The following is a 12,619-nucleotide window of genomic DNA, read 5'->3' as shown; positions in this document are numbered from 1 at the left end:
ATCTAAATGCCATACAGAGGCATTCATCAGCCTTTGGCCTGTTTGATGCTGACGTTTACTTTGTTGCATTTATTACTTTACACTGAAATGACTAATGATTCCTTTCTCACCGCTTGCCCTGTTGTGTAATGCAAAAGACAGAAAACAGCCACTCAGATGAGATCAGAATGAGTAGTTCCATCAAGTACGATCATTGGAATCAAGAGTAGACCATTCAGCCCCTCAAGCCTGTTCCACCATTCAATAAGATCATTGCTGGTCTGAGTGTAATTTTCTATCGACTCCGCTAATCTTTTATCAAGAAGCTATCTATCTCTGCCTTAAAAATATTCAAATACCCTATTTCCACTGCCTTTGGAGGAAGAGACTTCCAGAGACTCACCACCCTCTGAAAGAAAAAGTTTCTCCTCATCTTTGTCTTAAATCGGCAACTTATTAATTTAAACAGTGACCCTGAGTTCTAGATTCTCCAACAAGAGGAAACATCAGCTGGAATTTACCATCCCACCCGCCACCAGAATCGGAGTGGGCAAGGAATGGATTTTGGAAAGGTCCATTGACTTCAGGTAGGATATGGATTCGTGACGAGTGAGGCTGTAAAATCTCACCCATTCTCTCCATATCCAACCTGTCGAGGCCCCTCAGGGTCCTAAAGGTTTCAATCAAGTCACCTCTTACTTTTCTAAAGTATTGAGGCTCCAGCACTGATCCCTGTGGCATGCCACTCGTCATGCCCTGCCAAGTGACCCAGTTTCCTTTTAGTAAGCCAATCTTCTATCCATGCCAGTATATTACCCTCGACATCATGAGCTTTCATTTTCTGCAATAATCTTTGTGGCATCTTATCAAATGCCACAATAGCAACACCGTAAATATTACCCCAGCATCCACAATGGTTTAAATCACTTTTGTTTTAGATCTTGTTTGAGATTCTTGTTTGAGATGAATGGGATGGACAGGATAGAGGTGGAGAGACTCTTCCCGCTCAAAAAAGACAGTAGGACTAGGGGGCACAGCCTCAAGATAAAAGGGGGGCGGTTTAGAACGGAGTTGAGGAGGAACTTCTTCACTCAAAGGGTGGTGAATCTCTGGAATTCTCTGCCCGTTGAAATGGTGGAGGCTGCCTCGCTAAATATTTTTAAGACGCAGGTTGATGGGTTTTTGATAAGAGAGGGGATTAAGGGTTATGGGGAGAAAGCGGGAAAGTGGAACTGAGCAGCGACAGATCAGCCATGATCTTATTGAATGGCGGGGCAGGCTCGAAGGGCTAGATGGCCTACTCCTGCTCCTATTTCTTATGTTCTTATGTTCTTATTCATCTAAATTCAAAGTTCGCTGCAATTGAAGTGCATGATCTCTGAGCTGGCAGTGTGATATCAATGACCAAGGGAGTGCCACCACCCCCTCACCAAAGAGGGGCATCCTCCCTCCACCCAAATATAATGGGTAATATCCCATCTCCCATACCACACAGGCATATAAGAGTGACCTGACCCAAACCTACCCCCCTCAGACCCTCCACTCAACCGCCCTCCTTTGTCCCAGATTCCCCACTTCAAATCAAAGCTGAGTGCATACACTGGGGTTGACTGTCCAGCTGTACAGATTAGAACCCCCATCTGGTGAAGTTAACATCTCCTCTCAGTCAGAGGACTTCAAAGGGGTATGCTCACACCTGCAGCTTCTGATGAGAGAAAGGGAAATCTTTGCTGCAGAATGGAGTGCTGCAATGATTTAAAATCCTGCCAGGTGACCAGGGGACACGGAGGTTAAAGTGACCTGGCCACTTCAGAATTTACTTGCTGACAGGCAGGAATGCAGAAGTTGATCACAAAGCTGCCTGAAATCACCGTAAGAAGTCTCACAACACCAGGTTAAAGTCCAACAGGTTTATTTGTTGCACAAGCCACAAGCTTTCAGAGTGCTTCCCCTTCATCAGGTGAGTGGGAGTTCACCTGATGAAAGAGCAGCGCTCTGAAAGCTTGTATCTTGTGCTACCAAATAAACCTATTGGAGTTTAAGCTGGTGTTGTAAGATTTCTTACTGTGCTTACCCAGTCCAATGCCAGCATCTCCACATCATAAAATCACCATGCCAGGGATGATCTTCCGGTCTAGCAGAGCTAGAAGAGGCAGTTCAGCCAAAAGACCCCTATCCCAATGGAGGGGACAAGGTTTCCCCAGCCTGAGTCAACCTATCTCCCAGGACCCTTGAAGGACACTTTTCCTCAGCAACCTGGCAGCAGTAGGAGGCAAATGGCCACTGGACCTATCCCCTTGAGTGCCCTCGGGGCCCAAGGCACCAGTCAGTGCCCAGGGCAGTGCACTGTTGGCACTGTCAAGGCTCATGGCCTGAAAGGAGGCTGAGTGGAAGGCCTGAGGGGAAAGGAGGGACTGAGTGCAGGATTGGGTCGGATAAATCTAATTCTTGCATGGTGTGGGAGGAAGGGTGTCTCTCATTGCTGAGAGGTTGGTGGTGCTTTCTTGACCCTCGGGGTCCAACACTGGCATCCCGACTCACTGCAGACCCCTCTGGGGCAGCGGGTGAATAGTGGGAGATATTTGAATCGGGTTTCAAAGCCCGCTAATTATATTTAAAGTAGTTCATTTGAATATCTGTTCACGGCAGGAACATGCCCGGGGCTGACAGGGCTGACCAGGAACATCGAAACAGGTTTGGTGATCGGTGCTAAACCTGTTTTTTTTGCCTGATGCCTGATTCTCCAGGCCATTGCAATATTCGCTGGGAGCTAGCAGGTCTGGAGAATCCCATATGTTTCTCATGATTACATCAGGAATAGAATTATTTTGTAGGAAAGGTGGAGTGCAGTGGCTGGAAAATAGGCTGCACTTGAGACAAAAGAAAATGCACATTCACTAGTCCAGTATACTCCATCTTACTGTAATTACTTGTAATCCATACTTCTGTGAATAATAAAGCAATCGTGGGGCATGATTTCCAATCACAGATATTTCGGTATGCCTCAGCTTATAGCTACACTGAATCACAGATTGTGGGTACATGTGCCATAGGAGTTGAATATATAGTCTAAGCTGAGAGACAATTGCAGTACTGGGAGTACTCCTTCGCCAGAAGAGTCATTCCTCATTTAATACTGAGATTTTGTACACCAATTTGGATGGAAGTTGACATTCCCATGCTAATTCAAAGGCAATTCTCTTAGTGTTTTGGCCAAAATTCCTCTCAACCAGTGTCACTAAATAGAGATTAACTGGTCATTTCTTTCATTACTGCCTATGGCATGTTGTTAGTGAAGAGTGACTGCCATGTAATTCTGAGATGTTGTGGGAAGTTCTTTGATGTGTTGAGGCAATAGAAATATTGTAAACAAGCCAATAAATATATAATTAGTGAAAAAAAAAAATCTAATTAGACCAGTTCACAGATCAGAATTAGATTAGTGTCCCGGGAAATTTGTGATTAAATCAGTTTAAACCATCAAATCATCTAAAGCAGTAACATCCATGATTAATTTTGTCTGCATTGATAACTTCCACAAAAGATTCTACAAAAAATGAATAAGATGAATGACCAGTTAATTGTTTTTGGTTGTGTTAACAATTAAACATATTTACTTGAAGAGTTCTCTGATATTCTTCAAAAAAATTGCAATGGGATTTTTTACATCCATTTTAATAGGCAAATGGAATCTTAATGTAACAGTCCATGCAAAAAAACAGCAGGTATAATTTCTAAGTCTCAAAGCCATTTTAGTGTTTGAACGGCCTCAGTTGAATTTAATTGGCAAGCTACAAATGGCAAATGATCCCCAGTTGCAGCGCACCACAGAAGGACAAAAAAGTTCTGTCTTCTCTCTTCCATGCAGAGCCAGTCAGCAGGTCAGGATTAGCAGCAGGAGGACGTGAACTGGTTTGGGATATAAGGGCAAGAGCAGACTAGCAGAAGGTTCCTGTCATTTTGCTCCTCCCAATCCCCACACAAATGTATTCTCTCCTAAAAACAAATCCCTAAGCTCTTTTGGAAACAGCTTCTATATGTCTCTTTTAAACTGCTCCAAATCTAGTACAATTGATCTAATGTACACAGTGCATGCTCTTCACATTTGTACATGGTAGTTATGAACCTACACCAACTTGCATAGCTCCTTCCTACTTTGAGCAAGGTTGCTGAGTGTTCACTTAAAGGCACACCTGGAAATTGAATGAGTTACTGAGTCATTACTGTACAGGAGGCCAATTGACAAATCAATCACCCATTTGGCATTGAGGGATGTTCAGAATGTCCACCTGATTTTCCACAACTAGTTGCTTGTTTTTTTCAATCAAACTTCAGCAAAAATGACCCCCAGCATTTCCAACAATGCAGCACTCATTCTGAACTGCAATTAAGTATGTTAGGTAGTTCATTCAAGCCCTAGAATGGGTTTTGTATCCATGATATTCTGATTTGGAGATAAAAGTACTGTATTAAGCTGACATGATGTTGAGAATTTTTAATTAGCTAAATCATGCAAAATAATCACACACCTTAGATATTACATTGCAATGTTTCAATAATGGATATTCTCAAAGCCCTCCAAATGTTGACTTGATTTATCTGTTCACTTTTTTTCTCCTTTGGTAGAATGGCTACATAGACGGGCAGCCACACAGAAAAGGTCTCTTCCCAGCATCTTTTATCCAGTTGCAAACAAGCTAACAGATCCCAGCCTTCAGTCTGGGCAGCTAAAGATGAATGAGATGAGACCAATGTCATTTATTTCTTCTGAATCATTTACTCCTTGGAGTCCGAAGCACCTATCAATTTTGCTGACAGGCCACTGTCATTTGAAAATCATCTCTAATGACCATGGACAGTTCCTCTAATGCAATAGCCCTTCCAAGAAGAGAAGCTATACTGGTACATTAGCCAATTTGGTAAAATCCTAATGAGTGGGTCGCCTTCAGGAAAGATCCAGGTTATCGTTTTAAGGCAGGTGGCTGTTTAATTAGTATGGCGCTCATTGTATATGCTAATGTTTGTTGGTGTATATATTAAAAAAATGTTTCCAACAAGTGAAATTATTCAGTTTTAAATGTTTAAGAATTTGAAATGGTCATCAAACACCATTGTCTTGAATTAGCCAAATATATATATATATTTGATATATATATGTTATATGAAAATTCCTAGTCTTAGAAATGGTTTTGCTTGAAGAAATCAACACATAATCACGTTGACTGGTGTCAAGTGTCCAATGAAGACAAGAGAGCACCACTCTTATCTGCCGCTGCTTTCTTTGTTGTCACTTTGGAAAAATTCTTTTGAGCAAGCAGAGATTATGACAATCCATGATAAGAAATAGCCTCCGGGTGACAGGGGAGGAGAATATGAGAAAAATTATGGAAGAGTTTATGTATTTTTTATTTTTAAAGATGGCATGTAATAATTTAAATATGCGAAATGTTCATGAAAATGAATTCCTAAATTGTTATTAAAATATGACAGACTTTGTATTATCGTATCTAGTTTGGATTTGTGTCATCTATGTAGTAAATGTGCTATATGGATGACTGAAATTTAAAACATTTCCTCTACCCGAACCCCATCCCCTTCCAAATATATGCCAGGAAGGATGGGATAGATTATGTTGATTGATCTTAGCTTCTAATTGTGAATGGCTGCACAGATTCATATGGGGTGAATTTATACAAATGATCTACCTCTTGGGAGTGTGAAATGAAAAAAAAATTGCTGGAAATACTCAGCAGGTCTGGCAACATCTGTAGCAAGAGAAACAGAGTTAACATTTCACGTTAGAGAAAGCCAATGCATCATATTGGACTCAAAACCTTAACTCTGCTTCTCTCTCCATGGATGCTGCCAGACCTGTTGAGCTTTTGCAGCACTTTCTGGTTTTATTTCAGATTTCCAGCATCTGCAGTATTTTGCTTTTATCTTCGGAGCTTGAACTGCTTCTCCTTTTGGAGTTAGTATGAGGCTCATAACGGAAATCTGGAATGCAGCAGCACCATCTAGAGTTTGAACGTCATCGTCATGAAGGTGACTTGTGCACATTGCAACCACTTTATGCAAACAAAAATCATGCTGCATATGCAATAGATGATTAATCAGGTAGTAAATATGCTACTGGATTTACATAAAGTGTAAATTGTGACTCTGCTATCACTACCCTCTCCCTCCCTCCCCCATGGTCAAAATGATCTTGGCATTATAAAAAATGCAATTTTATTAATGGTTAATGTGCTATTAAACAAATAAAACCAAAATATCAACTCGTCATATTTACTGCCAGTTAACTGGTGACAGTATTTGTCCCAGTCATGGAATCATTCCGTTTTAATTCACTGTTAATCTGATCTGAAAATACAAGTGAAAATGCTGGATTAAGTGGATTGACCATATTAAATTGCCCCTTAGTGTCAGGGACTAGCTAGGGTAAATGATTGGGGTTTTGGGGATAGGGCCTGTGTGGGATTGTGGTTGGTGCAGATCCGATGGGCCAAATGTCCTCCTTCTGCACAGTAGGATTCTATGAAAATATTCATCCTGCGTAAAACCACTATTAAACTTGAAATAATGCCACATCCAGAGGAAACTCTGAATGAAAACTGGATTTATTCCAAATCGGGACCGCACAAGCAAACGGTTAGTACTTTGGATCATTTTATACTGAATGAGTCCTCTTACCCCTCCCCAACACCTCCACATGAAATGACTGCCACATATATTGCCTCCTTGTTGGCATAGTGGCCAGATTCACAATCACTTTGCAAATATGGCTCAGTATTTCGGATTAAGTATAGAAACCAAACAGAGCGAAAGTAAATATGACTGGATCAGTGCAATCTGAGATATTTTATTATGCTCAATGAAACAGAATTATAATTCCTGGCTACTGTACTGAAAATATTCTTTCTCTTGTGTATTTGAAAGGTGAATGCCGCCTTAATTATCATTGTGAATAAATTGAAAGCTCAGTTAATTACTTAATCATTGTGTCTAGTCTCATCATTTGAGTTTTCCGTATTTTCCTGCTTGCAGTAAAATTCAGTTTTTCATTGACAGGGCCGTGCCTCTGATAATCTAGAAGACACTTGATGTGATGTTTTACATTAGTGGTTACATCGGCTCCTCAGGCATTCCTACCTGTTGAACATACAGAATTACCATGTTCTCAGGCTAACACAGAAGTTACATTTATTTATAAGGCAGGAGGATTTTTCTCCCTGTTTTTTGGGGGGGTAAAGAACATAGAAGATTACAGCGCAGTACAGGCCCTTCTGCCCTCGATGTTGCGCCGACCAGTGAAACGAATCTAATGACCCTCTAACCTAAACTATTCCAATGTGATCCATATGCCTATCCACTGACTGTTTGAACACCCTTAAAGTTGGCGAGTCCACAACTGCTGCAGGCAGGGCATTCCATGCCCTTACTACCCTCTGAGTAAAGAACCTACCTCTGACATCCATCCTATAATTACCACCCCTCAATTTAAAGCTATGTCCCCTTGTGTAAGCCATCACCATCCGAGGAAAAAGGCTCTCACTGTCCACCCCATCATCTTATATGCCTCAATTAGGTCACCTCTTAACCTTCTTCTCTCTAATGAAAATAACCTCAAGTCCCTCAGCCTTTCGTCATAAGACCTTCCCACCATACCAGGCAACATCCTGCTAAACCTCCTCTGCACCCTTTCCAATGCTTCCACATCTTTCTTATAATGTGGCGACCAGAACTGTATGCAATACTCCAAGAGTTTTGTACAGTTGCAACATAATCTCACAGCTCCGAACTTCAATCTGTCTACCAATATAAGCTAACAAACCATATGCCTTCTTAACAACCTTATCAACCTGGGTGCCAACTTTCAGAGATCTATGCACATGTACACCGAGATCTCTCTGCTCGTCGACACTACCAAGAGTCCTTCCACTAGCCCTATATTTGTACTCCTGTTACTCTTACCAAAGTGAATCACCTCACACTTTTCCACATTAAACTCCATTTGCCACCTCTCAGCCCAGCTCTGCAGCTTATCTATGTCCCTCTTCAAACTGTAACATCCATCCTCACTGTCTACAACTCCCCTGACTTTGGTGTCGTCAGCAAATTTACTAACCCATCTTTCTACACCCTCATCTTATAAAAATGACAAACAGCAATGGCCCCAAAACAGATCCTTGAGGTACACCACTTGTAACTGAACTCCAGGTTGAATATTTCCCATCAACCACCACCCTCTGTCTTCTATCAGCTAGCCAATGCCTGATCCAAACTGCTAAATCACCCTCAATCCCATGCATCTGCATTTTCTGCAATAGCCTACCATGGTGAACCTTATCAAACGCTTTGCTAAAATCCATATACACCACGTCAACTGCCTTACCCTTATCCACCTCTTTGGTCACCTTTTCAAAAAACTCGATAAGGTTTGTGAGGCACAATCTACCCTCAACAAAATCGTGTTGACCATCCCTCATCAATTTATTTCTCTTTAGATGATTACAAAGCCTATCTCTTATAATTCTTTCCAAAACTTTGCCCACAACAGAAGTTAAGACTCACCGGTCTATAATTCCCAGGATGGTCTCTACTCCCCTTCTTGAACAAGGGGACAACATTTGCTATCAAGTGCCAGACTGGCTTTAGCACCAATAGGATTTCCCCGCTTGATTGTCCACACCTCCAGCAGTGATAGAATGAGAATTCTGACTTTCAAAGTCAAATTCCCAATTTGGATCTATTTAATAATGCATATCAGAACTTTATACCCAGTCACCCTCCCCCCTCCACCACCCCCCACTGTTAAATGGTCCATTCCGTGGCACCTCCCACCAGTATGAGGTTGTGGGACCCACTCCTTTGATTTTTTTTTGTCAGTTTAAAAATGCAGTGGGAAAAGCCAGCAGTGCAGCTGGTGGGCTGCCTTCCACTTCTCTCATCACCAAATTGACACTTTGACAAAATTTCAGTAAATCTGTACAACATGTAGAATCAGTCAGACACAAAAGACAAACAGCGGATAATTTTTAATGCAATGTTTGACTTGCATACTACTTTCAAATGTTCCCAAAAATAAAATAATGATGTCAAATCCATGGGGATTTTACCAGTTCGCCCCACTCAGCGATGAGTCACGTCTGATTTCTCGGATCTCATAATTTTATGAGAGCTGGATTTCTGGGATCGGGGGGTGTGATTGGTCTGGGCGATAGGGGCTAGATGTCTGTGTGTTGTGGGGCTTGTGATCAGCCATGGGCCCAAGCGATTGTGGGAGGGGGGATGGCTTTGTTTGTGAGGCTGCCTGCAGCAAGAGGGGCCTGGCAGTTGTCCCTCGGTAAGAAGTTCCACAGCACCAGGTTAAAGTCCAACAGGTTTATTTGGCAGCACAAGCTTTCGGAGTCTCGCTCCTTCATCAGGTGAATGAGGAATTGTGTTCACAAACAGGGTATATATAAACACAAACTCAATTTACAAGATAATGGTTAGAATGTAAGTCTTTACAGGTAATCAAGTCTTAAAGTTACAGACAATGTGAGTGGAGAGAGGGTTAAGCACAGGTTAAAGGGATGTGTATTGTCTCCAGCTAGGATGGTTAGTGAGATGTTGCAAGCCCAGGCAAGTTGTGGGGGTTAAGGATAGTGTGACATGAACCCAAGATCCCGGTTGAGGCCGTCCTTATGTGGCTGTCAGTTTCTGCTCAGTAATTCTGCGTTGTGTGTTGTGAAGGCTGCTTTGGAGAACGCTTACCTGAAGATCAGAGGCTGAATGCCTGTGAGTGCTGAAGAGTTCCCCGACTGGAAGGGAACACTCCTGGCTGGTGATTGTTGAGCCATTTTCATTCATCCATTGTCATAGCGTCTGCATGGTCTCTCCAATGTACCATGCCTCAGGACATCCTTTCCTGCAGTGTATCAGGTAGACAACATTGGCCGAGTCGCAAGAGTACGTACTGTGTACCTGGTGGATGGTGTTCTCACGTGAATGATGGCATCCGTGTCAATGATCCGGCATGTCTTGCTGTGGCAAGGTTGTGTGGTGTTGTGGTCACTGTTCTCCTGAAGGCCGGGTAATTTGCTGCAGACAATGGTCTGTTTGAGGCTGTGTGGTTGTTTGAAGGCAAGAAGTGGGGGTGTGGGAATGGCCTTGGCAAGATGTTCATCTTCATCGATGACATGTTGGAGGCTCTGGAGAAGATGTCATAGCTTCTCCGTTCCGGGGAAGTACTGGGCGACAAAGGATAGTCTGTCTGCCATGTCCCATGTTTGTCTTCTGAGCAGGTTGGTGTGGTTTTTTGCTGTGGCACGTCGGAACTATCGATCGATGAGTGGAGCACCATATCTTGTTCTTATGAGGGCGTCTTTCAGCGTCTGTAGGCGTCTGTTGCGATCCTCCTCATCTGAGCAGATCCTGTGTATACAGAGGGCTTGTCCATGGGGGGTGCTTCTTTAAGGTGTTTAGGGTGGAAGCTGGAGAAGTGGAGCATCGTGAGGTTATCTGTGGGCTTGCGGTACAGTGAGTGCTGAGGTGACCGTCCTTAATGGAAATGTGTGTGTCTAAGAATGCAACCGATTCCGGAGAATAGTCCATGTTGAATCTGATGGTGGGATGGAACTTATTATCGTCATCATGTTGTTGTTTCAATGATTGTTCGCCATGAATCCAAAGGAAGAAAATGTCATCAATGTATCTCGTGTATAGAGTCGGTTGAAGTTCCTGTATAGTGAAGAGGTCTTGTTCGAACCTGTGCATAAAGATGTTGGGATACTGAGGTGCGTATTTGGTCCCCATGGTTGTTCCAGGCATCTGGATGAAGAACTGGTTGTTGAAGATGAAGACATTGTGGTCCAGGATGAAGCAGACGAGTTGTAGAATTGCAACTGAGATTGGCAGTTGTCGGCGTTGACTCCTGAGACAGTTGCAGCAATGTCATTATTGTGGGGGATGCTGGTGTAGAGTGGCGAGAAATCCATTGAGATGAGGAGTGCTCCTGGTTCAACTGCTCCACATGTGCTGAGTTTCTGTAGGAAGTTCGTAGTGTTGCGACAAAGCTGGGGGATCTTTGTACAATGGGTTTCAGGGTGCCCATGATGTAGCCGGAAAGGTTCTGACACAGGATCCCATTTCTTGATACGCTGGGAAGGCTGGGTGTGTTGGCCTTGTGTACCTTCGGGAGGCAGTAGAGATCTCCAATGCAGGGACTACTTGGGATGAGAGCACAGAGGGTGCTCTGATGTCCAGATCAAAGTCTTGATCAGTCTGTTGAGTTGACGGGTGTGTTCTTTGTTCGGATCTGCGGATAACTGTCTGTAGTGTTCCTTGTTCAGTTGTCGGTACACTTCTTTGCAGTAATCTGTTCTGTTCAGTATGACAGTGGCTCCTCCTTTGCTGGTTTCAGGAGAATAGTGACCACAACACTACACAGCCCTGCCACAGCAACCTGTGCAAGACATGCTGGATCATTGACATGGATGCCATAATCTCACGTGAGAACACCACCCACCAGGTACGCAGTACATACTCTTGCAACTCAACCAACGTTGACTACCTGATACAGGCCTACCTGCAGGAAAGGATGTCCCAAGGCATGGTACATTGGGGAGACCATGCAGACTCTACAATAACGGATGAATGAACACTGCTCAACAATCACCAGGCAAGAACGTTCGCTTCCAGTCGGGGAACACTTAAGCAGTCATGGGCATTCAGCCTCTGATCTTGGGGTAAGCGTTCTCCATCGTGGCCTTCACAACACATGACAACGCAGAATTGCTGAGCAGAAACTGATAGCCAAGTTCCTCACACATGAGGACAGCCTCAACCAGGATCTTGAGTTCATGTCACACTATCTGTAACCCCCACAACTTGCCTGGGCTTGCAAAATCTCACTAATTATCCTGGCTGGAGACAATACACACCTCTTTAACCTGTGCTTAACCCTCTCTCCACTCACGTTGTCTGTACCTTTAAGACTTGTAAAGACTTGCATTCTAACCATGATCTTGTAAATTGAGGTTGTGTCCATATGTGCCCTGTTTGTGAACACAATTCCTCACTCACCTGATGAAGGAGCGAGACTCTGAAAGCTAGTGCTGCCAAATAAACCTGTTGGACTTTAACCTGGTGTTGTGAGACTTTTTAGTGTTCTTACCCCAGTCCAACATCAAGTTCTCCCTCTGTCAGACCCCTGCTGTTGAAATTGCACATGTGCAGGATCAGGGGTCTGCACATGCGCAGTAGCTCCCTCTACAGGCTGGCTGTGAGTTAAGCCCAGCCCACTGCTTGCAGCAGCTAGAAGCAGTCCACACCACTTTTTCAAATGACTAAGTATGTAACACTGGGCATGAAAACAGGCCGAAGGGCCTGTTTCCGTGCTGTGTTGAAAACTCATCCAGAAAAATGCATCAGAAACTCTCCCATTTTCACACTAGCTGGACACTTAGAATCATTATCATTAAATTCCACCCATAGAGACTTTTTCGGAACCTTTTTACTGAACTTTTCAAAGCACAACCATGACACCTTTTCAAGCCTGGAATCCCATCCCTAAACCTTGGAAACAGATTGATGAAGTATGGCAGCTGCAGAACAACAACAGTTATCATCAAGTAGATCCCGTTTTGCTCTCTCT

General features: G+C 43.3%; 1 protein-coding gene across 4 annotated transcripts in view; it reads left to right on the top strand.

Moving 5' to 3' along the window:
* The window catches only part of LOC145353793 (arf-GAP with SH3 domain, ANK repeat and PH domain-containing protein 1-like), a 196,398-nt gene extending 189,423 nt beyond the window's left edge, over positions 1 to 6,975 (top strand). For all 4 annotated transcript variants that reach the window (XM_080204605.1, XM_080204606.1, XM_080204604.1 and 1 more), the window contains one exon: positions 4,606 to 6,975. In XM_080204605.1, the coding sequence (XP_080060731.1) occupies positions 4,606 to 4,680 (75 nt within the window). In that variant the 3' untranslated portion in view covers positions 4,681 to 6,975. The remainder of the gene's footprint in view (positions 1 to 4,605) is intronic.
* The last annotated feature ends 5,644 nt before the right edge of the window (positions 6,976 to 12,619 follow it).

Source organism: Carcharhinus amblyrhynchos, chromosome 16, assembly GCF_965287045.1.
Source record: "Carcharhinus amblyrhynchos chromosome 16, sCarAmb.v2.hapA, whole genome shotgun sequence".
Taxonomy (NCBI): Eukaryota; Metazoa; Chordata; class Chondrichthyes; order Carcharhiniformes; family Carcharhinidae; genus Carcharhinus; species Carcharhinus amblyrhynchos.
The sequence above is the reverse complement of the archived record's forward strand: the minus strand, read 5'-3'. Positions and strand labels throughout refer to the sequence as shown.